Consider the following 27456-nt stretch of genomic DNA (forward strand, 5'->3'; position numbering starts at 1 on the left):
TCAGATTGTAAACTATTTATTTGCCACTAACCATGTTAAATACATAACTTATTTTTTTTGCCAGCAAGTTAACTTCAGAACAGAATACCAATATTTACACAAAGGAATGTTACATTACGATATGTTAAGGCGCAAATTCTTTTGGCTTTGTTTTAGATATAATAGTAATAGCAAAAGTTATGTAATATTTCTTGATGAGAAATCATGATTAGCTAATGTTTTACAAAAATATGATGCAAGTTGACAATTATTTTATTCAACATCTTCAAGTCCTGAAATGGATGTGTTAATTTATACAGTTGTAACTATTTAAATTTACATAAAGGTCAACCTTTTAAGATTGAAAATTAAAAAGCTTCACAAACGGAGGTTCTAAGCAACAGTTTTGAAGGTCTGCAGTATCAAGTTGGTTTGGTGGATTAACCGGTTGGCGCTCATGAAAACATTAATTGCCCTGTTTAAAAAGAAAAGATTGATTCAATCTAGGTTTTTGTCCTATATGTAACTTAAGTACAAGATATAAGATTCCAAAATATATATTGATTCCACTCCAATTGCTACAAGTAAATCCAAATGTTTTGTGAAAGCAAGAGCTGTCTTTTTAAAAGAAAATTTAAACAAAATTGTAAGTGGAACACTCCACAATTAGAAACATGAGCATGTATAATGTGGTGAGCCATTTCTAAGCTCATAGTCACATAGATAACATCACCATTAAAAAGGATATTGTTTACACAAAAACTAATCCTTTTGTAAAGCACAAATGTCACTCGTTTTAAAGACAGCCAAACCCTCTCGATCCTTCTCTCTCTCACAATGGGAACAAAAGGCTATTTCTTCTATCGTTTTACTCAATTGTACCATCAACTATTATTCAAACTTTTATTAAAATTTAATACTATTGTGGCAACTATAAGCTCTAAATTTAAGTTATGCTGGTACTATAAGCTTCGTTTGCAGGATAATTCAAGCAAAAGCAACATAAAAAGTTTCATGTAAAAACTCAGCAGGTCTGACAGCATCTACGGAGAGGAACACAGTTAACGTTTCGAGTCCGTCTGACTCTTCAACAGAACTAAGGAAAAATAGAAAAGAGGTGAAATATAAGCTGGTTTAAGGGGTGGGATGAGTAGAGCTGGATAGAGGGCTAGTGATAGGTGGAGATAGCCAAAAGATGTCATAGACAAAAGGACAAAGAGGTGTTGAAGGCGGTGATATTATCTAAGGAATGTGCTAATAGGTGACATTAAGGGCAGAAAGCAGGACGAGCAAGGTACAGATAGCCCTAGTGGGGATGGGGTGGGGGGAAGGGATCGAAATAGGTTAAAAGGTAGAGATAAAACAATGGATGGAAATACATTTAAAAATAATGGAAATAGGTGGGAAAAGAAAAATCTATATAAATTATTAGAAAAAGGGGGGATCGGAAAGGGGGTGGGGATGGAGGAGAGAGTTCATGATCTAAAATTGTTGAACTCAATATTCAGTCCGGAAGGCTGTAAAGTGCCTAGTCAGAAGATGAGGAGGAACAGCACCTCATCTTCCGACTAGGCACTTTACAGCCTTCCGGACTGAATATTGAGTTCAACAATTTTAGATCATGAACTCCCTCCCCCATCCCCACCCCCCTTCCGATCCCCCTTTTTTCCAATAATTTATATAGATTTTTCTTTTCCCACCTATTTCCATTATTTTTAAATGTATTTCCATCCATTGTTTTATCTCTACCTTTCAGCCTATTTCGATCCCTTCCCCCCAACCCATCCCCACTAGGGCTATCTGAACCTTGCTCGTCCTGCTTTCTGCCCTTAGTGTCACCTATTAGCACATTCCTTAGATAATATCACCGCCTCCAACACCTCTTTGTCCTTTTGTCTATGACATCTTTTGGCTACCTCCACCTATCACTGGCCCTCTATCCAGCTCTACTTGTCCCACCACCCCCCCCCCCCCCCCACCTAAACCAGCTTATATTTCACCTCTTTTCTATTTTTCCTTAGTTCTGTTGAAGAGTCATATGGGCTCGAAACGTTAACTGTGTTCCTCTCCGCAGATGCTGTCAGACCTGCTGAGTTTTTCCAGGTATTTTTATTTTTGTTCTGGATTTCCAGCATCCAGTTTTTAGCTTTTAAAAAAAGTTTCATGTTACTACAATACTTACTTCCCATCTTTAAAGTAGGTTTTTAAAGTATCGCTGAAACTCTTGGAGTATTTGACAAATTCTTTCTTTTGGTGTTCAAGTGCCTAAAAACAACAGTTTAATTTAATCCAAATGTTTAATTTACATATGTTTAAAGAAACTACAAAGTTTACCCATCCATATACACACTGTCATTGGCTGTGAATGAATGGGGTCTTATTTCAATATTTTACACATACATATATGCTACACATGCAACATTGAGCTAATTTCATGGATATCAGGTCTGTATTACATTAAAAAAAATAAAAGCACTTTGCCCATTCAGTCAGTTTTTCGAAGCGTTTGAAGTTCTATTAATATTTCATGATACTTTCAGTATAATTTTCGCCAGTAGAGGGGTCATAAATTTCACATTAACAGGACTTGAAATAAACATGGTGATTAATGAAACAGCAATAATACAGCTTTATAGCTCAATGTCTCAGGAACACTTCGAACTAAGAAACTTAAAGCACTTTCCAGATGTTATTTGGCTTTCATCAGAAGAGTGCTGTACAAGTTTATGAAGATCAGCCCTCAAACTCTACAAATACCCAAAATATCAATTGGTGTAACTGCCAACTCTTATGCTGTTGGTTCTGTGGAATGATTTCTGTAATACTTACTCTACGGTTCTGGTACTGGTATTTTTTGAAAACGTTGTTCACAGTGTCAAGAAGCTCTTTTATTGCACTGGCGATATCCCTGTAAACAAAAGCAAATGCAAGAGAAATTAACACATCTAATGGATGCCATGTTTCAATTCCTCTAGATTTAAAATACCATAAATTGTGGCATATAAATTGACCTGGTGTATAATTCTACCCCATTTTTCCAGTCCAAAGAAACATGTTTTTGTCTATATTCAGCGTATAAATTGATGTGTAATGGGAACAATAGTCCCATTCCTGCCTGTTATTTAGGCAAGGAAAACAAATCAGAGATGCTAATCCAACTAAACATGTGCACTGTTTAATGCAGCTAACTTCAAAGCATTTCCTTAATCATGCTTTGAAATTTGACTCCAGCTACCAGCAGACAAAATGCCAGATTAGCGGTTGCTCATAACTTTGGATAAATCAGTACTTGATCTAGTAAAGCACTTAGTGTTAAGCATGCTGATAGAAACGAATTCATATTTACTTGGTTGCAACCTACAGCAACCTGTTAAAAAAATTAATTTAGGTTGAGTTTTGGTTAGAACATAAACAGTCAAGAAAAAGCCAATGGGCCTATTAAGTTTTCCCATCTACAACTCCAGCTCACTCAATCTAAACATTCAGCAGCATTTTGAACACCCCACTCTCTTTGGCTCTCCTACTTAGGGCCAAATTTTTTAAAGCCAGAAGGGCACCACGCATTAGTCAAACCCCACAAACCCAGCACCCACCATTTGTACCAGGCTTGGAAAAGGGGCAGGCAGTGTTTCACACATTTGCAGTTCACAGAGGCAGCTGTACATTTATAAGTGTAGCTGGCTTCACTCAGAGACAATTTTGGTCACCCAGGTTTCTGAAACATGGCTTTAGGCATTTGAGGAATAGGTCTAAACCTGCCAGAGTTATTTGGGAGAGGTCAGGTACCCTTTGAGATTGTTAAGAGTATACATGAATGTGCATAAAAAGTGGATAAGGTCTTTGGAACTGTCAAGCTGTCAAGTTATTTAAATACCCTGTCCTTTAAATTTTGAAAATAAATAGCCAGCCTGCAGGTGAGAAAAAAAAAATCAGTGCTTGCAATTTCAATAGATGTTTGTGGACATAAGCCTGAGGGATATCATTGTAGGGTTAGTGCTGTTTCCACAAACCATCATCACATTGGTGGGGGGGGGCTGTAAACTCAGTTTTATCAGCAGCTCAGAAGTTAGAAAGGGATTAGCTGTCTTCAATGTGTGTCTACAAATACAGATTTTTGCTTTATAGGGGGTTAAATGTTTGAAGGAACTTAAATGTGCTGAATGGGCTTTTATCAATGAGTGTTTTTTTTAAATATCGTGGTCTTTAACAAACACAAAACTATTTTATTTAATCTAACCATGGCACCCGAGATCTGCCAATGGTGGATACTGGGTGAGTTGGCACGAACGGTTAAGAGCAAAGGGTAGTGGTGGGGGTCATGGGTTGGCATGGAGAGTATGAGGGGCTGTGGGGGAGGGTAGGTGGCATGAGGTGGCATGGATGGAGCATGGAGAGTGAGAGGGGGTGTCAGGGTTTGAGGGCTGATTTTAGTTTTACTTTTTTTACAACTGAGACAAAGTTCCAGAGTACTGAATTAACCTTTTAAGCAGTCCACTGCTGCCTACGAATTCCTTCTGGGAGCGGCAGGCCTAATTTCAATGAGCACCCATCTTCAAAAACAAAAATCTGAACGTTCAGGCATTTTCTCTCGAGTTGAGTTTGTAGAGTCAGGAGTTTTCCCAACTCTGGAGCAAGAATTTGGCCCTCAGTATCAGAGAGCGGGTTAAAGGAAAACAGAGTAAGGGGTTAAAGGCATTTACTCAAACTGGTGGAAAATGGAAAACAGTGTTCCACAGGAATTGGTGCTGGGGTTACTATTATTTATCTTCCACGTAAATGATTTGGATTTAAGATTTGGAAGCACAATTACAAAATTTGTGGATGACTTTTTTTTTGAGGGGTATCGTTAATGCTGAGGAAGACTGCAACAAAATACAAGACATTAATTAATTTGTATAGTGAAGCTGTAAAATGACAAATGAACTTCAATAAAAAAAAGTGAGGTGGTACATTTTGGTAGGAGGAATAGGGAAGCCACATACTCCTTGGAAAACAGTGTCTAAATGGATAAAAGTAAAATACCGCGGTTGCTGGAAATCGGAAACAAAAACAGAAAATGCTGAAAAAACTCAGCAGGTCTAACAGCATCTGTGGAGAGAAAGACAGATTTAACGCTTCAAGTCCGTGTGACTCTTCAGAGCTAAAGAGAAGTAAAAATGTGATGAAATTTATACTGTTTAAAGGGGGGTGGAGCAAGTGAAGCTGGATAGAAGGCCAGCGATAGGTGGAGGCAAAGGAAAGATTGACAAAGATGTCATGAACAAAAGGACAAAGGGGTGTTAATGGTAGTGATACTGACTAAAGATGTTGCTGATAGTGGCATTAAGGTAAGAAAGCAGAGTGTGATAATAGAAAATGTGATAACAGTTTAAATGGGATAGGGGTGCAAGAGGTTCAGGTTCACAAATTGAAAGTAGCAACTCAGGTTAACAAGGTTACTAAAATGCAAAATTACTGGGATTCATTTCCAGAGGAATTCAACTGGAAAGCAGAGAAGTTATGTTAAACTTTCATAAAACCTTGGCTAGACTACACTGAGTATTGTGAACAATTCTGGTTTCTATATTACAAAAAGGGCAAGGAAGCACTGGAGAAAGTGCAAATAAAGATTTAAAACTTTGATACCAGAACTGAGGAATAACTAGTCAGCAAAGACTGGACAGGTTGGGGTTCTTTTCTTTCCAAAAAATAAAGAGAATGGTGACCTAAAAGAGGTCTTGAGGGAAGTTTGGTAAGGTAAACAGAGAAGATAGGTTCACGTGTGGGAGTTCAAAACTAGGGCTCACAAATACAAAAGATGCTAATAAATCCAATCAAGAAATTGGAAAAACCTTTTTGCCTAGAGAGTAGTTACATTGCAGGACTTGCTACTGCATGAGATTGAGGCAATGGCAGGGCTGCATTTAAGGAAAAGTTACACAAGTGCATAAGTGAGAAATCAGAAGGATATGCTAACAGGGTTAGAAGAAAGAATGGAAAATGAAAATACAATATACACAGGAAAACTGAATAATCAGTTTGACAGATCTGAGACAGATATATAATACCTACTTGATTGTCTGAAGAAATCTGACCCTATCATTGATCTCATCAGGAATTTTGCTGAGAATGTGTTTCAGTGCTCGTGCCTTTTCATTTAGCTCCCGGAATTCTGGTTCTTGCCTGTCAATCATATACTCTATGAATACAAAATAACATGGTGAGAAAAAAATATAGCTTTCATGTAAAATCACTTTAAAATAAATCATTTCATTCAGATATTATAAAACATGCTCGTGCCTTTTCAGTAGAATGAGATACCTTCAGCATCATACAAGAGAAATACTTAAATTAGGGTGTTAAATATATAACATTTATGCATAATCATGGCGTTGTCAGATTACTCTTGTATGTTGCTTAGTGTCACGTCAGGACTGTTGGCTAACACCTGGATCTCAAGTGACCATTGATAGTAACACAAAAATAAACTTGCTATATTCAATAAAGTCTGCAACTGGGAATACCCAGTAAGAAAATATGTTTTCCCAGCTGCCAGCCAAAATGAATATGACAAGGTTACCTTGCTGCTCCTGCTGAAAATGCAAAATCCAACAACATCAGGTCATTACAAAAGTAGCTTTTATACCTTAATTTTAAAGTTTAAAGACAGGGACTGTTCAAGGGCATCCCAATTGAGGTTTTCATGCCAAACTGATCCTTATTAGGTGTCAATGGATTGTAAACTACAGAGGGAAAAAACCGATAATCAGCAATCAAGATCAACTATTCAAACAACGGGAACTATGGCAAGAGGGAACTGGGGTTAGCTATACCTTCCTCCTAGAACCAAAAAAAAATCAATTCTGGAAGCTGGCCTTAGATAATAAACAGTAAGGGAAGTAATTTTATGAAGAAAATAACCTTGCAAAATCTACAAAGTAGTAACTGGAGCTGGAAGTTATCACAGTTTGACGACAGTTTTTGTTAATGCATCAAAAGGTAGCAGAATAGATATTTCAGTCCTACATACAGGTAATTGGAAAGATACTGCCCTAAATGTTATTTATTCGTTCATGGGATGTGGGTGTCGCTGGCTAGAGCAGCATTTATTGTCCATTCAAAATTGTCCTTAAGAAGATGGTGGTGAGCCGCCTTCTTGAATCACCGCAGTCCATGTGTTGCAGGAACACCCATAGTGCTGTTGGGAAAGGAGTTCCAGGATTTTGATCCAGTGACAGTGAAGGAATAGTGATATAATATGGCTTAGAGGGGAACTTACAGCTGGTGGTGTTCCCATGCTTTTGCTGCCCTTGTCCTTCTAGGTGGTAGAGGTCACAGGTTTGGAAGATGCTGTCAAAGGAGCCAAGGTGAGTTGCTGCAGTGCATCTTGTAGATGGTATACACTGCTGTCACTGTGCGCCAGTGGTGAAGGGAGTGATTGTTGAAGGTGGTAGATGGGATATCAATCAAGCAGGCTGCTTTGTTCTGCCCGCATCATGTATTCCTAGATCATGTATAACATAGCTGAATGCAACATAAATTTATCTAGTCTTTTCCAGACTAAAATGCAACAATTACTTCTATAGACTTTTAACATAGAAAACTTTGCAAGGCACTTTACAGAAGTGCCATCAAGCAAAAGTCAACATTGAACAAAAGAGACATCAGGATAAATGGCAAAGCTTGGTCAAAGAGGTACATTTAAAGGGATATCTTAAGCAAAGAGGGCGGAGGGGTTTAGGGAGGGAATTCCAGTTTAAGGTCTAGGTGGCCGAAAGCACAGCCGCCAGTGGTTGGGACGAGGGTAGTGGTGTATGCACAAGAGACTAGAAAGTGGAGAAATGCAGAGACTCCAAAAGGATTGTAGGACTGGAGGAGGTTAGTGCTCTGGAGAAGTGAGGCCATTAAGGAATTTGAATTCAAGAATGAGAGTTTTAAATTCAAGACATTGTTGGGCCTGAATCAATATAGGTCAGTGAGCACAGAGATGATGGGTGAAGTTTTGGATGAGCTTTTGTACCGGTGTGAACATTTTAATTTCCTATATTAGTCATCCAGTGGCCTCAGTTGGATTGCTTAGTTGGTTGTCAAACTGCACAGAATTGGTGAGTTTTCTATTATGGGCTCAAGTCCATAGACACTTCGATCTTTTCAGCCTATATCACAGAGATAAAAGCCCACTGTTGGTCGGAGCCATAAACTCAGTCTTAATTTCTGGATTAATCATTTCAATAACAAATTGAAACATTTTACCAGTTGGAGAACTTGACTCCAAACTCAGCCCTTACAAGTTGTGTAACACAATTCAGGAATCATTCTTAAACTAGATTGTACTCAATAAAGTGTTTTGTACAAGGGATTTGATCTGTGCAGAGGAAACACAATGTTTACATCAGGTCATGAGCTTTTTCAAGAATATTAGGCCATTACAATCTGCTGCGCTGTAAATGTGTCACTTAGTGACATACAGTAGCATAAGAAACGGAAGCAACTCAACAAAAGATAGGCTGTATTACTTTGCAGTTTTCTGACTTGCATTGCATGGTGTAGCTGTGCAGTATTTTTGAGAGACTAAAGGTGAGTAGACTTAAATCACCTGGTGCATCAACAGAATAACGAAATTTGAAGCTCCAACTTCCAAAAGACAATTAAATTTCACAGAGTCAAAGGGCACTTGTCTATTAAAGTTTCTAGAAGATGTAGGCATGTGCTTAAGTGAAAAACAACATAATTTAAGATAGCATTGTTTAGTACAAGGTGTTTCTGGTTCCTTGTGTTTTCAGTTTACATGATAATAGTCGGTCATACCTTCAACGTCATCACTAGCCATGCGCAGTAAAGATTCAGTGAAATTAACTTCCACACTCTTTTTTTCCAGAATTTTGGTTATGATGTCCTGAGTGAGACCAGGGTTTTCTTTTTCTGCCTAAATTGAAAGAGGGTCATCAATTCAACAAGTGCTTCTGAACACACACAGTATACTAACCATTCCAATTATATTTTAGCTCTAGTTTATCATATCTAAAGGATGATTATTTTTAAAATAGGCTATGGATGATCTATGCAAGCAAATTACAAAGTATTTTTGAGGACAGGAGAAGTAGACAACGTTTGATATTTAGTCAAATACTGGTTCTACAAGTGTACTAGCACTAAATTAAATAATCTTATATGCAGATTTTATTTTTGAAATACTTAGTGCAATGCGTCTTTCCATTTTGCATTCTCTAGCAGCAGATTATTTGTCTGACAATTTATATGGTCACAGGTCTGAGTCACACATTGAATTCACACTATATTGGTCAAGTGAATTTTGAATTGCTAGTAAATAATAGATGAAGAATAGCATTATAGTAAATCACTGCATCACATGAACATTGTTAATTTTTATAACTTTGGCAAAAAATGATTTGATTCAAGCAAAGCAATTATGGACCAGAATTGATTTCAGTCATGGTCAAGTTCATAAGAAACAAGACTTTTTCAGCAGAATATGCAACACTCATGCTCTTCATCTATTAGTTGCTAACCAGAATAGTGGATAAGGGATACTGGAAATTTAAAAATTTGTATAAAGCAAATCAAAGATGAAATCTCAGATAGGTATTTTAAAGTTTCATTTAATTTGCCTATCTCCCATCCAAAAGAGAGAGATTGAATGGCTTATTACATTCACCTTGTTTAGCCAAAGAATTTGCTTACAAAATGGCCTTTACTTAAAAGGGTTTCATTATGTTTTACATACCTATCCTGTAAGGCATTTAATGCGGAGGACTACTATATAAATTATTCAATATGTGCATCAAGTATGTGTTTCAAAAATTGCAACATAACCAGAGGTCAAAGGTATATTGGATGAATCAAAAAAAGATAGCTCTTTTTCATATCATTCCCAAGACAATTAGCACAGAAACGGATTAAGCAAAAAACTCTTAACTGTACTTAGACAGATTTTCCTTGCCAAGGGAACTGAATAAGGCTTTGTTTCTCTACATGCTGTGTGGACATATTATCGCTACAAAAACAAATGACATTTCCCAAATACATTCAAGTTAATCCAGTTTTTAAATTTGATCTGTAGTCCACTGTTCTCTAGTCAAAGCTCTAATGTGTAAATAAGATGAGCTACTTGCTAAATCAGGGCGGTGAATACAATAGTAATGGTATCAGGGGTTTGGCATTAGATCCACCATTACTATTAAATACAAAATACTATATTCTTTAAGGGTACCACAAAAATCTATTCAGGTAAAACAAACCTTGAATCCTTTGACAAAAATTACTTCTGGTAGCAAAATTACGATCACTGAACGACATACAACTAATTTTAATTGGAAAATGAGAAAATAACTAATTGAGTGTATAAAAACAAGCATAGAATTACTATAACTTAATAATTGGAATAAATGGCAGGCAGATTTTTAAGGTTATTTTAGGGACCATTACAATTATATCTTCCCCATAAAATTATATGCAATTTAGCTGTACTTTGCAGTTTGAAGCAGGCTGGGGGAGTGATTATTGCCAACAGCTTTCCTTGTTGCCATTTAGTCATACTCTTTCCCCATCAAAAAGAAATCCATCTGACTTTGAAAATAATAGTGTGATGTTAAATTAAAATGTTGTACACTCATCTGATCACGACCCCATGCCAATAGTCAATCCTGCAGTAGCACACTTCTATAATTTGATGGGATTTCAGAAGTAGATGGTCAGAGAAGCTTCAATTTCAGTACATGAAAAAACATGCAAATGGTATATCTCAACTTAGAAAAAACAGGAAAAGTTCAAAAGAGCACTAGCCAGAGCATGATCAATTTAAAATCAAAAAGAAGATACTTATGAAAGCAAAAATAAGTGAGAGGAATCAAATGCGAGAAAGAGCAAGCATAAATGTGAAAGAGCAACACCCTCCCTCCACCGGACAAGAAAGCACGAGATCGAGTGCATAAAAGGGTGATGGATTGGATTGCTAAAAGTGAGGTAGAGATCACCTATTAGAAAATGTTTTGCCTGATCCCTGTCCAGGGCTGTAATATGTATTATTAGGTCCACTCAGATACAGAGGCAGCATTCAAAGCTTGGGTGAATTTGGGTGTCACATAGCTTCGAAGGCAAAAATAGTGTGTTAGGTCGGAGAAAGTGAGTCTTTCACATTCATTCTGGGCTACACACTATTCCAGTGAATATTAATTCTACCAGATGACATTATGAACTCTTGGCATCTCCGCTGCTATGCATGAGAATGAAACAAATTGAAGTTATGCAACAAATATATTTGTAACATCAAATCCAATTAGATTTTGCTGCTTCCCATGGCTTTTTAAAAAAAATATATAAACACAAATGTGCGGATTAAATTTAAAACATGTAATGCAACTAACACTAATTCAACCCTTATTGAGCGGAGAACATTTAATAACCTAGACATTGATGGAAATTTAAGGTTTACTTCAGATATTCTACAAAATGGAAAGTTGTTTAGCACAGTGGAATTTCCTGTTTAAACAGCTTTGCATTTGTAAGTGAACAATCTTATTTCTGCTCCCACACAAGGCTACCAAAGTGATCAAGCAGTGGGTTTAAAGAATATTATTCCTCATTTTCTACGCCCTTTAAAAAAAGAGTTCAGAACAAGGATTTCAAAAATGACTCTACGTGTAATGGCTACTTGAGGTAATCAAAAGGGTAGAAAAACTGATCAAACTTCACATATGAAAATCTAATGTATTAAGACGTTCCTTTGTGTGTTATTTTTGTGTAGGCATTAAGCCATTTATTTTGAATCAGATAAGTATTTCCCATTTCAACTTAATATAAGCTTTTAGTGATTGCTAGTGTACTGTGTTTTGTTTCTTTGACAGAGTTGGATTTTCCAGGTACGTTAAAGCACATTGATGTACAAACAAAAAACTGTTCTTAGTGTTACAGTATATATGACTGATATTTCAAAGTTGTAACCATTTCAGGTTTATATGGTTCCTAAAGGTCAGAGGTTTCCTCAGGTTCCCAGTGAAGTCACTGTTTCATCATAGCAAGTTACACTTTTAAATAATGTCTACTTGACTTTCAGCTGTAAAAGTTCTCCAAATTTTTGAGCTGGAAAGCAGCAACAATTCCAATAACATGTGGATACTATTTGATCCATCTCATCTCACTCAAGTTATAAAAAGAAAACAGGAAAACCTAAGGAATATCCTCAAATGGCATTTGGCACTGTCAACTATGCTAAAATAGTTTAATTCAAAAGGAGTATACTAAGGAATTTTCTGACCCAAGTCATTATGATGTTCTTCAAGACTGGCAATTTAATGCCAAGCAGTAGGGAATTGCATGTTCAGCCCAGACTCAGCAGATGGGTAGGATCCAGCAGATTTTAAAAATCAGAGTTGAATTTGAACACGCTCAAAAAAGGTGAAAGGGCAGAAAACTCATTACACTATTCAATTTAGTGAGGTAATTACATACTGTGCTGTGCATGCCATAATACTCATCGCTTGCAGGGAAAGCGCAATACACAGAGGACTTTGAAATGAGGGATTGAGGCACATTTTTTGATAAGGAGACAGAAGTAATCATTTCAGCCCTGAAAGAACACAGGTATGTCCCATCTTTAATAGATGAAATAATAATTAACCCAGTTACATTTCTGCCAAAATGTTGCTTATACTGTGGATGGGCTAAACATATTGAGTTTTAAGAAGTCCACAGCACAAGCATCAATCAGGCAGAGTTACTAAAAAGGTGCATTAACATGCACGCTGGAACAGTGTGCCATGTTCAGAGGTTCCTTTAAAGTACACTAAGCCAGGGAAGGAGCTTTATCATACAACTGGCACAGAAAATGTCAGTATAAATTATAGGTTAAGTTACGCTCCTTGACTTTATTATCTTGATCAGCGCTGTTTTACAGGGATCACGAATGGCTTTTTGGCCAAGGTCATTTTCACAAGTACTGTCAGTCATCTAATTTCCAGTAAATATCTGAAATGCTAAACACTGGAGATTGAACAGCTAAGCAAAATGTAAGGTTAAAATACAAAAAAAGCAACTGAACCAACATAGCTTCATAGGGTACAGTACATTTAGCATAAAATTTATAACAGCAATTAAACTCACCTTAATGAAAGCAGCTCTGAGAGTTTGTGCAGCAGATAGATTAACATGCTCCAGCTGCGATTAAAAAAAAAAGATGTTTCTAAAGTTCAAAGTTGTAACAGTTTGCATAGTAAAATTTAAAATGCTCAAAGAACAGATTCAGAACTAGATCTTCAGAACTGAGCATAAGTATACCATTCAGGGAGTATTTAAGCAGATATTGAAAATAAATCCTGTTAGTTTGCCAATTTTTCATTCAAACTGTCAGTCACACATTTATTAAATATAGAATTTCAGAATCAATAGATATCTGTGTTATTCGTGACTATCGAATAGGAGTTGGGATGTTATGGTGAGGTTGTATAAGACATTGGTGAGGCCAACTTTGGAGTATTGTGTGCAGTTCTGGTCGCCTAACTACAGGAAGGATATCAGTAAGATTGAGAGAGTGCAGAGAAGATTTCCTAGGATGTTGCCGGGTCTTAAGGAGTTGAGTTACAGGGAAAGATTAAACAGGTTAGGACTTTATTCCTTGGAGCGTAGAAGAATGAGGGGAGATTTGATAGAAGTTTACAAAATTGTGAGGCGTATAGACAGAGTAAATGCGAGTAGGCTCTTTCCACTTAGATTAGGAGAAATAAATACGAGAGGACATGGCTTTAGGGTGAAAGGTTTAGGGGGAACATTAGGGGGAACTTCTTCACTCAGAGAGTGGTGAGAGTGTGGAACGAGCTACCATCTGACGTGGTAAATGTGGGCTCACTCTTAAGTTTTAAGAATAAATTAGATAGATACATGGATGGGAGAGGTCTGGAGGTTTATGGACGAGGTGCAGGTCAATGGGACTAGCGGAATAATATTTTGGCACAGACTAGACGGGCCGAATGGCCTGTTTTCTGTGCTGTAGCGTTCTATGGTTCTATCTGCCTTCACAGCACCCCACTCAAGTTCACTCAGCTGGTTTCTCCATCACATATTGTTCAAGCACAGTCCCTTTGTTCCTTTGGTTCACTCTGCTTTTCTGTTACCGTCAACTTCTATTTTCACTGTCACTTTCAGGAGAAATTTTAGTTACATTTATCCAAAATAAGTCACATAGTTACTTTAGGCCTTCAAGAAAGCCAAACAGACCATAGCAGTGTTATATGCCTACCGGAACTTAAAAGAAATACCCACCTCATTAAACACTGGGTACATCACTGCATAGAGTGGCATGGAAACCATGGAGGTTGTCTCGGCTTCATTCCTCATCTCTTCCATTGTCATCCTTGGTTAGTCACACACTATTGCTGTGAAAGTGCTACAAAGGCATTCACTGCCAAGCCAGTCCTCCTCTTCCCGCCTTGTGAAAGAAAGAGCCACTACCCTACAAGAAAACAAAATAAACATTAAAATGTTCTGCTATATACATAAATAAGTGGATGTTGTATAATCAATGTTTGACATAGCCTACTAAGCATTTACACAGGGAATAGTTTGGATTTTTAAATTAATTTCAATGAGTGTTTTGGGATGTTTTGAATACAAATTGTGGAGCAGAACTAGTATTGTGTATAGAATCACCAATCAGGAGTTAGGTGGGTTTCAGAAGATGAACGTGCAAACTCAACTTTGAACTATCCTGACCAAAATGGATAGAACACTGGTTATAATTATGGCCAAATGCAGTATGAACAGTAAGTGCCTGAAGAGACATGAAAAATGTTACTATTTAAACATGGTAAATATAAATTTTCCAATTTCATTAAGAATCGAGCAACATGCCCAAGTTCTTTACAAAATACATTTGCATAAGTATTGCTTAGCATGAAGCTGCACTGTAGGAATCTGGACTTGTCTGATACAGCACTTGCAGCAGGTGAACTATTCTCTCCGCCAAAGTTCAGTGCTCAGTCTTCAGTGACACATCAAACCTTGCAGCTTGTAAAGAAACTGATCAACTCATTCAATGGTGATAGGTGAATTTCAGGACTTGGGTGTATGATCATTTGATTGTGATTTACAGTTGTGATTGAAATGACCAATGTAAAGTACGTAATACTGTGCAAAGCCAAAGAAAAACTTCATAAATATTTTAATTAAATAGCTTATGGAAAAGTGTGTGTCTTGCAAAAGATACAAAACTGCTTTATTAAACCATTCATGCAAAACCCACTACTCCATAGCTTGCCAAATGTTATTAATTTGTTAATGATGGAAAATAGGACATCTCATTTTTGGATTTAGTGTTAACAATAAGCCTACTCAAAAAAATGAACAATCTAACGTTCATATAGCATCTTTCAGGCCCTCAATGTTCCAAAGCACTTTATAACTAATGAAATAAAGTCACATATAACATGCCCGCTTGTAGAACAAAGCTCCTTTTCTCGTGTTTCAACCGCTGGAAAATCTATAAGTCAACTGTGAAAACTTTTCCATTTCCCATACATTATTTACCTTTAAACTTGAGTAAGATCGTCAGCTTGTGCCAAGTTAAGGGCGGTTCTACTTGGCACACTCAAGCATTAAGGACCAAGTTACAGTAGGCTTTTCCCAATCTAATACATAGAACTCTTGGAATCAGTTTCTTTTAACCTGGTTATATCAATCAGGGCAGGATTCAAATCCAGGTTCCAGAAATCAAATAAGTTTGTCCAAAATCATTGCAATATTAAGTCACGGTTGTCAAAATTTCTACTTTCAGTAATACAATAAATGCTACCGAAGAAACCTCACAATACAAACGACAGGGAATTATAGAATAGAATAATAGAGACCTGCTACAGCACAGGAGGCAGCCATTCAGCTCGGGATTGCATATGACTTTAAAACCACTTTCTCAACCTGCCCTGATGATTTGGGTACATACAGGGCTGAATTTTCCCAGCCCTCTAGGGACAGGCTAGGAGTCCTGTAAAATGGTGAGGGAAGGTAGGGTTGGAATGTCCGTTGCCTTCCCATCGCCATGGTATTCTACCAGAAGGTGGAGGTCAGCCCTCCCATCTGGTGGCCAATTAAGGGCTTCTTCCCTCTACCACTGGCATTTTACCAGTGGCACGTGGGCCCTCCACTAGGTGTGGAGGCTGCCTGGTGAAACCTGCTAGCCTCCCTATGAGCTTGGTGGCCCTCCCGGCAGCAATACACGTGGGCTAAGTCATTAATATAGATTAAAAGCAGTAGGCCTTGAACCACCCCAGCAGAACACCACTGTCCACCTGCCTCCAGTCCGATAAACATCTGCTTACCACTACTGTTTCCTCTCACTCAGCCATCTTCTTACCCAGCTGCCACTTTCCCTTTTATTCCATGGGCTTCACTTTGCTGACAAACCTATTAAGTGGCACTTTATCGAATGCCTTTTGGAAGGCCATATGCACCACATCAACCATATTACCTTCATTAGCCTTTTCTGCTATCTTGTCAAAAATATCTAGCGTTTAAAGCACTGCAATACTCTCATATATGGGTTTAGTTTTAAAATGTATTGGTTAATTTCTCAGATCCACATCTTATTCAATCATATTTTGAATTTACCCTGCTTTCTCTTGCATGAATATATGCTGAGATACTCCTAACATCAATACCACTGATCTTTAAGAAAAACATACCATTTTGATTGTAGTCAGCTTAGTTCCAGCATTCATGCATTTACAGTACCTTAAAGTCAGGTTCAAGTCACGCTCCAATTTGAAGGGGTCATTTCAATGCAGTACTGAAGGGTTACTGCACTGTCAGGGGTGCTACCTAGGAAATTAGACCTTAAACCAAGGTTCTACCTGCCTCTTCAGGCTAACATATAAAACCCTACAACACAAGTTGAAAAGCTGACTGGGTTCTTCCAGTGGTTTGGCCAACAACTATCCCTCAATGAACACCATGAAAACAGATCAACTGGCCAATTATCTTGCCGCTGTTTGTGACCTTGGTGTATGCGAGTTAGGTACTGCATGCCGGCAACAAGTTTACTTTAGAAGTAACTGGCTGTGATGCACTTTGGAACATCCTTTGACACAAAAGGCACCATATGAGAGTAAATCCTTTCTTTAAAAAGGAACTATACCAGGAATGCAAAATATGTAGCCAACTTAATTCAATTACGTTTTACGACCTTGGAAGCATGAATAAGCAGTTGAACTAGATGTTAAATACTGTCAGTCAGTCAGCTGTATCCATTGGACTAGATTTTGCCCTCAATGGTGATTAGACTTGCAAACAGGCTATGGGATTTTGTACTGGAACTTACTGTAAATTAGGAAACCATTTCAGCACAGCACTCTAGAGGTGATCTGGGAACTACATGAACAGAGCAAACAACTGTTTATCTCCTTAACCAATGCAACTGAAGAGTTGTTAACGAGCAGCACAAAGTCTGAATCAAGAAGTGTCAGTTAGAATTCAATATCGAATCAGGTACAGAAAGCAAAATAAGGAGTGGGAAATAACGTTATTCAAAGAAAAGACTGAAATACACCCACACTTATAAAAATTAATTTTCAGTCCCAGAGAGGTTGTTCCACGGTAGTGAAGACATTAAGAGTACGGCAATGTACAAGCATCAAATTTTTCCAGTGAGTTTAGAGTGCACTTATAACAGAAGTACAACAATTTATTAGCATTTATGTATTTCAACAGTTTCAGTGAGATCCGGTGCAAGCTGTGACTCAGTTAGTGGCACTCAAGTCAGAAGGTTGAGGGTTCAAGTCCAATTCCAGGACTGGTGTATAACAAGTGCTGCACTGTCAAAGATGCCGTTTTTCTGATGAGATGTTAAACTGAAGCCCGTCTGCCCTCTCAGGAGAAACAAAATTATTCTATGGCACTATTTTGAAGCAGAGCAGAGGAGTTATCCATAGCACCCTCTGGCTAATATTAATTCCCTCAATCAACATCGTAAAAACAGATTATCTGGTCAATTATCATTATGTTTGTAGGAGCTTGCAGTGCATAAGCTGGCAACCAATTTCCTCTATTGCAGTGACTACAAAATTACTTCATTGGCTGTAAAGCACTTTGGGACATCCTGTGGTTGCGAAAAGGTACTACATAAATGCAAGTCTTCTTTGAGATACTGGTACAGAGGAGACTTGAGCTGCCACATAACTCCAACAGAAACTCTGGATTTTCATATCTAACTGTATGTGGACAGTCACTAGAACTCGCTGACCGATTTACACTTTTAGCCTCATTTCCACAGCAAAACCCATCCCATCATGTATTAAATTTGCCATGTCCAGTGCAGTTTGTTGAAAATTAATTGTGGACATCTTGTGGATGGCAGCACGACTGGTATTGTGATATTAAAGGTGACACCACCACAGTGATATGTTTTAACTCAGAAATAAAGCTATGATTCTGTAATCTGATAATCATATCCAACAAATTGCTCAAAGTATTTGCCGAAAATGGTTTTCGGGCACTGCTTTTACCCCCTGAGCCACAGAAATTTCTAGTGTCCATAACGAGGGTTTAAAATCAGCTAAAACTTTACATTTGACAAGAGTGCTGATTAAGTTTTTCCAAAGGTCTTTATGGAGTTGAATGCTTTCAATAAAGTTTTTACTTGAAGGCCTCAGTCTCTCCCAAAAGCCTAGGCTTGAACTTGATATTTTTGTTCAGATTTTTGTAATCTGGGCATGTATCTCCCTGGGACACATCATTAGCACCAATCAGCCCTACTGATGGGTTACATTGTGTTAGCTTCTCATTTTCTGCCCAGTAGTTTTCTTCAAATAATTTTGAAAAACAAAAACATTTTTTGTGTCATTTAAACTTTTGATCAGTGTGGTCAAAGAGAGGGGAGGGTGCAACCGATTTTAGTGTTCTCTCACCCCACAATCTCCATCTACCTCTTCCTCTTCAGATATAATTATCCCCCTGCTGTCTCACCCTGCTTATTCTAAACACCAAATACTGTATTTGGTCTTGATCTCCAATGGTATTTCTTACAGGAAGTCAGTAGAGCAAAGCATTTTGATGTTCAACCCTGCAAGCCAAAATTAAACGATAGTTACTTCCAAAAACAGTTGACAGCAGTTTTACTGTCAACGATCCAGAATTTGCAAAGGGAATACAATATCAACATTTATATAGCTTTAGCATTGATTGCAAATTATTTCATTTTTATTATTCTCTTTGTTAAAAACTATCAGGACATTTTAAAGGGGGGGGGGGGGGGGGGCGGGGTGACGGCCTGAGGTGCAGCCCACAACTCTGCAGTTGGAAATAGTAGATGTTTATCAAAAAAAAAACTGATCCCAGGCTCAATAAGGAAAGACTGGTGGAGGTAAATTTTGTTTTGAGGAAGATTTGTAGGATTGCATATTTCCAGCTTGAGTAAAACCAGAAATACACTGACCACAGCAGTGCAGAGGAGAAAGAAAAAAACAAGTTGTGACAGTAAAGTTGATGACCAAGGGTAAAAAATACAAAACCTGATTCTTGCAGGACCTGTGACGCTTCTGGGCAAGAATGAATCTGCTTGTACGTGAGTCTAAACTTCAAATGGGACTGTGTTTTGGGCACTTTAGCTGAGTCACTATTTCATGCAACCATACAGGTAATTGTTCTAGTTAGCTAACCTAACAATAATGTGCAGTTATTGACACCTCTTATCCTACAAAAAGTGAACAGAAGCCAGGCAAACTTTACTTTCTCTATAGATTCGGATGTCAAGAGTGTATGGACATTCGACCAAGGTCTAAAATTCTATCAAGTCTATAGCTTTTAAACACTGAACAGAATAGGTGTGCTGAATTTAATAGGAGCACTCTTCGAAATACATAAAGTCCAGAGCATCACAACTCAAACACTGGATTCTTGTTGCCATATTAGAGGTTGCAGAACATATAGCACATTTCTTTAGAAAGATGTTGCATCATAGAATTAAAATTTCTATTTGTAATGAAAAATTAAGTGAATTCACCCAGATTTTGCAGTTAAATCATGGTGAGGCTATTAGTGCTCAAAGAGTAACTCAGCAACTTCTGGTATTCACACGTGCACATCTAAACACAGAAATCAGGAAGTTACTTTCTTGATTTACCCAGCTCTTCCACAAGCTTTGCTCCACTACCACTTCACCGAGAGACTCTGCATCCAAACATATGAAGGGCATGAAGTTACGATGGTTACCCACGACATACTCATTAGAAATGCTAGAAAAAGTTTGGGCCGATCAATTCAGGTAAAGTGAATTTTTAATGGTGAAATAAGTTTTAATTACTGCCCAAGAACCTTTCTGGCACAGAAAATTAAGCGTGGAGTCTCAATCTGTCAAATTTTAACCATTTTAAAGGTTATTTTCTTTATCAATTGTCTCTCTTGTCTCCCTCTTTTTCAATTTATGTACATGATTTGACATTGAATATCCAACTTGTGCTTCCTGGTTTAGACTCAGTAATGATTCTTAAATCTGATTGGCTGAAGAGAAACATGCTGTTGCTTGCCCTGTTCACACAGATCTTCTCTTGAGAAGGGTGCAGTGCTGTTTAACTGATAACTGAAAATGGTAAAGGCTCACAGAAATTCTATGGATAAATCTACACAAAATGTCCAGCAAGTGTCATTCCTTTACTACTACTACGGTAACTGCACAAACCAGGCCAATGTGATTAGGTACCACAGAGTACAGCATGAAACACTTGGCATTGTCTTCTAAAACATGGGATAGGATTGACATTTCAGTTCACCAATAACTAATTCACAAAGACAACTTTTTAAAACATTACTCAACCTGCAAACAGAAGGTTTAGCAACACACCTTAACAAGTCACGTGGACTACCTCTATCCAGAACAGTAAACTTTATCTTGTAAATTCCCTCAACAAGGAATGAAGGATTAAATTCACAGGAATGTTTCAGCCCAAGATGAGCAACTGCGGCATGTAGCTACATGGCTGAGAATAATTTTGGCACAAAGTCAACTTTTATATAAGTGGATTTCTTTTCAAATTAGTGAAAGAGAAGTAATGTGTTGTCCCATTCTTCTGTTAAGGTGGTACTTTAGATACAAAGGTAAAAAAGAAAGATATTACTTCATAGGCCATATGATAGAACTCATTGAGTAGCTATTGAGCAATAAACGACTGGATCTAAAGTCTCTCTCAAAAGCGAGTCCCAAAATAACTCAACCAACCAGAAACAATTCCATTAATTTGAGAGATAACATTCAGATCTAACTTGATTAGGCAAAAAGTTTATCCCAAAAATGTTAAATTAATTGCAAAAAATGGGTAAAGCAATTAAATACAAGCAGTAAAGTTCAATTAAATCTTGGTGATATTTTCATTGTAATCACATTCATCTAACTTGGGATTAATTAATAACTAAACATAGTTGCCACATTAGGAAATTTAGGATACCGAGTAAATAATCTTTGACATTATATATTTTAAAATCTCAGCAGAATCCATTATGTGAGGTAGCTTTAGAACAATAACTTGCATTTATGTAGAGTCTTTAACATGTTCAAAGGGGCATTATCATACAAAATTTGGCATTGAGCCACGTAATGAGATCTTATTATAGATGTGGTAGGTTATGAGATGACTTATTAGGAGGAAAGAGGTAGACAGGTGAAGAGATTAAGAGCTTACAGCTAAGAAAGTTGAAGGGCAGGGTCACCACTGGTGGAGCAATGAAAACTGTGGTTGCAAAATAGACCAGAATTGAAGGAGCACAGATGAGAATTATAGGGCTGGATAAGGTTACTGAGATAGGCAAGGTCATGGGGGGATTTGAAAATAGGCAAGAAAACTCTCAAATCGAAGTGTTGCAGGAGCCAATGTGCGCAGAAGTGTTCGATGAACAGAAATTGGTGAGTTTTTAAAATTCCACATAGGGTGTGAATGCTGCTGGGAAGGCCAGCATTTATTGCCCATACCTAACTGCCCTTTGTGGGGGGGGTGGGGGGGGGGGGGGAGAAAGAAGTGGTGGTAAGTCACCTTCAACTGCTACAATCCATATGGTGCTAGGGTTCCAGGATTTTGACCCAGCAACAGTGAAGGAACGGCAATATAGTTCCAAGTCAGGATGCTGTGTGGCTTGGAGGGGAACTTGCAGGTGGTGGTGTTCCCAGTCATCTGCTGCCCTTGTCCTTCTAGGTGGTAGAGGCCATGGGTTTAGATGGTGCTGTCTAAGGAGTCTTGGCAAGCTACTGCACTGCATCTTTTAGATGGTGTACACAGCTGTGACTGTATCAGTGGAGCAGGAAGTGAATGTTTGAGGCAGTGGATGAGGTGATCAAGCAGGCTGTTTTCCCTTTGGTGTGGAGCTTCTTGTATTGTTGGAGCATCACTTGGCCAGTGTCACACTCCTGAGTTGTGCTTTGTAGATGGTGGATCGGCTTTGGGGAGTCAGGAGAGGAGTTACTTGTCATAAAATTTCCAGCCCAATTTGCTCTTGTAACCACAATATTTATATGGTCGGCCCAGTTCATTTTCTGATCATGGCAATTCCCAGGATGTTGATGATGGGGGATTAAGTTATGGGAACAACATTGAACGTCCTGGGGTGGTGGTCAGGTTATCTCTTGTTGGAGATTGTCATTGCCTGGTGTGTGTTGTGCAAATGATACTTGCCTGAATTGTTGACTAGGTCTTGCTGCATGCAGGCAGGCATGGGCTGCTTCAGTATCTGAGGAGTTGGAATAATGCTGAACACTATTATCAGCAAACTTCCCCACTACTGATCTTATGATGGAGCAAAGCTCATTATAAAGCAGAAGATGGATGGGCCTCAGACTCTACTTCTGCAGCAATGTCCTGGGCTGAGATGATTGATCACCAACCACCACAGCCATCTTCCTTTGTGATAGGTATGACTACAGCCAGTGGACTGACTTTTTGTGCACCCTCCCCCACTCTATTTGTCCCACTATTGACGATTGTTCCTTCTTTGCTTCCCTGAAGATATGGAAGGAGTTACTAGGTCAAATGGCAAGCTCTATAATCCACCCAGACTGACAGCGAAGACAAAAAAATACAGCATATCTTGATCAGGGGACTCCTCTATACACATGATTACACACTCGTCATCACACAGAAACTCAGCTACAGAGACTCAAGAATTGTCTTTCCCATGCCTGTAACTTGCACTTCATTATGTTGAGCGTCAAGAAAACCGTGGATATGGGATAGGGTGTCACAGCCCTGTCCTTGTTCACACTGAATTACACCCTCTTGGAAGTGGTTAGCAAATTCTGTCATGGTGACAGACAGTCTTTTTAAAAAAATATATATTCATTCATGAGCTGCAGGCAGTGGTTAGGCCAGCATTTATTGATATCCCTCGAAGTGGTGGTGAGCCCTCTTTCTTCAACCGCTGCAGTTCCTGTGGTATCAGGCACACCCACAGTGCTGTTAGGAAGGGAGTTCCAGGATTTTGATCCAGTGACAGTGAAGGAAAGGCGATATAGTTCCAAGTCAGGATGGTGATAAAGTTTTGGAGGTGAACCTGCAAATGATTCCCCTTGGCCCAACCATCTTCAGCTGCTTTATCAATACCCTTCCTTCCATCATAAGGTCAGAAGTGGGGATGTTCACTGATGATTGCACAATGTCCAGCACCATTCATGACTCCTCAGATACTGAAGCAGTCCATGTCCAAATGCAGCAAGACCTGGACAATATCCAGGCTTGGGCTGACAAGTGGCAAGTAATGTTCGCGCAACACAAGTGTCAGTCAATGACCATCTCCAACCAGAGAGAATCTAATCATCGCCCCTTGACATTCAATGGCATTAACATTACTGAATGCACCACTATCAATATCCTGGGGGTTACTACTGACTAGAAACTGAACTGAAGTAGCCACAGTATTTATATGGGTAGAACAGCAGGTCAGGGGCTAGGAATCCTGTGGCAAGTAACTAACCTCCTGACTCCTCAAAGCCTGTCCATCATCTACAAGGTACAAATCAGGAGTGTGATTGAAAACTCTCCACTTGCCTGGATGCGTGCAGCTCCAACCACACAAGGAGCTTAACACTGTCCAGGACAAAGCAGCCCGCTTGATTGGCACCACATCATCAAACATTCACTCCCTCCATCAGCGACGCACAGTAGCAGCAGTGTGTACCACCTACAAGAAGCACTGCAGGAATTCACCAAGGCTCCTTAGACAGCATCTTCCAAATGCACGACCACTACCATCTAGAAGGACAAGGGCAACACATAGACGGGAACGCCACCGCCTGGAAGTTCCCCTCCGAGTCACACGCCATCCTAACTTGGAACTATATCGCCCTTCCTTCACTGTCGCTGGGTCAAAATCCTGGAGCTCCCTTCCTAACAGGACTGTGGGTGTACCTACACCACATGGATTGCAGTAGTTCAAGAAGACAGCTCACCGCCACCTTCTCAAGGGCAATTAGGGATGGGCAATATATGCTGGCCCAGCCAGTGAAGCCCACATCTTGTGAATGAATAAAAAAAATTTCCACATGTCTGCTGTACTTGTCCTTTGAAGTGATACAAGTCATGGGTTTAGAAGGTGCTGTTGAAATAGCCTTGGTGAGATTCTGTAGTGCATCTTGTGGATGGTTTGCAGTGCTGCCACTGTGTGTCAGTGGAGGAGGCAGTGAATGTTTCAGGTGGTGGATGGGATGCCAATCAAGCAGGCTGCTTTGTCCTGGTCAACACCATTCTCTTGCCTCTTGATGTAGAACTTGATACGCACACAGGGAGAGCAGCTACCACCTTTGGCAAACTCATAAATCATGAGTCAGGAAAACATAACTGTCATAATGTTATTGGAATTTATTGTTAAGTAGAGTAATAGTGGAGTCTGTGTCTATGTATGTGTGTATGATTTAATTGAATTAAAGGCAGCTGGACTGATGGTCTTGGTGTGTCAGAAATAATCTAGGTTTGAAATGTTACCGAGGTAAACATGGGAGGAGGTTTTAGAATATAAGAGCTAAAGGGAATATTTGCATTTTAAATAAACCAAACTAGCTTGAATTCAAAGAGAGGGAGTGAAATATTACACCTAGCCAGGGAAAATTAAGAAACAGTGTGTTTATTTTTCCCAAAGATTTTTGGTAAAATTGGTACTTTGAGAGATTATCAGAGGTAATGTCCAAAGACATAATGAAACAATGGGAATATGCATTCAAAGGGGAAAATATGTATAAAGGATCGAAGTCTGTGTGCAAGGTTAGGCATTTTAAGATCTAACAAGCATGAAAAGCCTTCAGCATCTACACCTCAAGATGCTGTCTGCAACAAACTGAGGTTCAGAAAACTCACTTTGAATTGGATTGTTCATGGTATCATGTTTCTTTGTCTGAATCTTTTAAAATCTGTGTGTCTTATTGTTGTCTTAAAAATGTAACTGGGAGTTAGATTAATTCGGGGATTTAGAAGTTATCATTGTAGCAATTTGTAGATCTATGTATGTATTTAAAATAATTTCTTCTATTAATAAATATTTAATTTAGTTTTGTAAGAAACCTATAAGACTTGGTGGCCTTATTACTACTGAATTCAAGGCATGCATCTCAAAGTTTACACAAATTCCAAAACAAGTTGTGGCAGTTGTTTCAAGTTTCCCTCTGGAATTTGAGCAGCTCAGCATTTACCACCGGCTGTGTCATGACATCGTGCATCGAATAACATCAAATTGACTCTTAGGACCAAGATGCTGGTTTCTGAGGCTAGTGTTCTCTTTGTTGTATGGCTGTGAAACATGGACGACTTGCAGTTATCAAAAAAGGAAGCTCAACAACTTTCATCTTCACTGCTTGTGGCACATTCTGGGAATGACAAATCACAAATAGGGCAGCTCTCTCAGCGAAACATCCCAAGTTTGTTAGTACTTCTCAAACAGAGGCAACTTCGCTCTCTCAGGCACATTCACAGGACAGAAGATGGATGCATATCCAAGGATTTTCTGTATTGTATGGTAGCCTGAGCCAGAAGACTAGTAGGATGCTCAAAGCTCCATTTCATGGCTGCTTGCAAGCATGACATGAAGACCCTAAACACAGATTCTCACAGCAGCAGACATTAGCTGACAGAGAAATTGCAACATCACCAGTATGCACCACCTTGACAATCAATGGCTACAGCAGTTTGGCAACAGGCACCAACACCATCAATCCACAATAATATCTGATAACCACTATGCATGTGACTTCTGTGACAGAAACTGCCTCACAGATTAGTCTCATCAGCAGAAGTGCTGTATATGAAGCTACCCCCGCCCCAATGTATTTGTTGCATGTCCATCATCTTACATAGGTGGAACTTGGTAGACAGTCTTCAAGCCCCACACTGGGCTTTCATCCCTAAATGTTGCCAACTCTCTCTGTTCTTTAAGTCAAACCTTTAAGTTTCTGATCACCGCTTCTAATAGCTCTATTTTTATCCAAACATCCATTTTTTGAACATACTTCTGTGAAAGCCCTTAGGATGCTTTTCAACAATAAAAACTGTTACAAAGATGCAAGGCGTTGTAGAAATAATTACCCTATATTTGGCAAGTGATAAATCAGTCAATTACCAAGATATAGATGAAATTGCAGATTATTCCAATTTACAGATCTAAAAACTAGTCATCGAATGTACAAAAAATGTATTTAACCTCCTTGTAAATCATCCACGATTATTTTTCCAGAAAAACTTTCCGAGCAAATTAGCCAGGACTCTAGAAATGATCCTAGTTCTACAAAATTGTAGATTAGGTTGTGGCACCAAACGGAGTAAACCTTACGAATGTATTTGAAATTCTGGAAGTAAGGCGTTGGTGCATTTTGCTTTCGAGGTTTCATTAGCCACATCACCCGTCCCTTTAAGACGACATAGCTCACCTGGTGCAAACTTAAAAGCTCCAAGGGACTGGAGTTGTTTGTGACACAAGTTTAAAAGACAGAAATGAGGGCTTCGATCGCCTCCCGGTCTATTGAAAGCCAGCGGTGGGTTTACATGCGCGAATGGTCAATGCTGAGCTGCTGTACACACCCAGGTTTGTTCATACACATTCGGACAAATACTTCCGTAAGTTGCGTCTCCTTTTAAAACTCCCTGAAACCCTCAGGCCCTGACCGACCGCTTCCTATGAATGGTGCCCGTGGGGCGGTGGCTGCCCAGGGGCAGGGGAATGCCGACACCCCGCGAGGTGTCGGAGCCCCGCGGCCCAGGCTGCCTTGGGCGGATACCTTCCCAGAGAGTGCCGGGACGGGGACGGCGGCGGTGCCACCGATCAGGCCCCGGAACCAGCAACACAGACGGTGACAAGAACTCACCCACACGCATTCGGGCTTTAAAACCACCACCAAAGCCTCGGTTCTCGGTGACTCAGTCACCGCGCTTCCTTCCGACTCTCCTCACCGACAAGACGGAAACCCAGCTCGACCGGAAACTCCTCGAATTTTCGTCAATCAGCGCCGGGGATTCCGCGCGGGGGTTGCTGGGGGTC

At 39.1% G+C, this 27456-nt stretch overlaps 1 protein-coding gene across 1 annotated transcript; it reads right to left on the reverse strand.

Annotated features, from left to right (window-relative positions):
* pdcd10a (programmed cell death 10a) lies at positions 1-27453 on the reverse strand. Its single transcript, XM_078563795.1, has 8 exons — positions 27284-27453; positions 14233-14422; positions 13078-13131; positions 8767-8884; positions 6031-6157; positions 2809-2887; positions 2162-2244; positions 1-454 (listed from the first exon to the last, which is right to left on the reverse strand). Exons 2-8 carry the CDS (start codon positions 14320-14322, stop codon positions 373-375), a joined length of 633 nt encoding a protein of 210 aa, XP_078419921.1. The 5' UTR covers positions 14323-14422; positions 27284-27453; the 3' UTR covers positions 1-372.
* Between the last annotated feature and the right edge of the window lie 3 nt (positions 27454-27456).

The sequence above is a fragment of the Cetorhinus maximus genome, chromosome 19 (genome assembly GCF_964194155.1).
Source record: "Cetorhinus maximus chromosome 19, sCetMax3.hap1.1, whole genome shotgun sequence".
Classification (NCBI taxonomy): domain Eukaryota; kingdom Metazoa; phylum Chordata; class Chondrichthyes; order Lamniformes; family Cetorhinidae; genus Cetorhinus; species Cetorhinus maximus.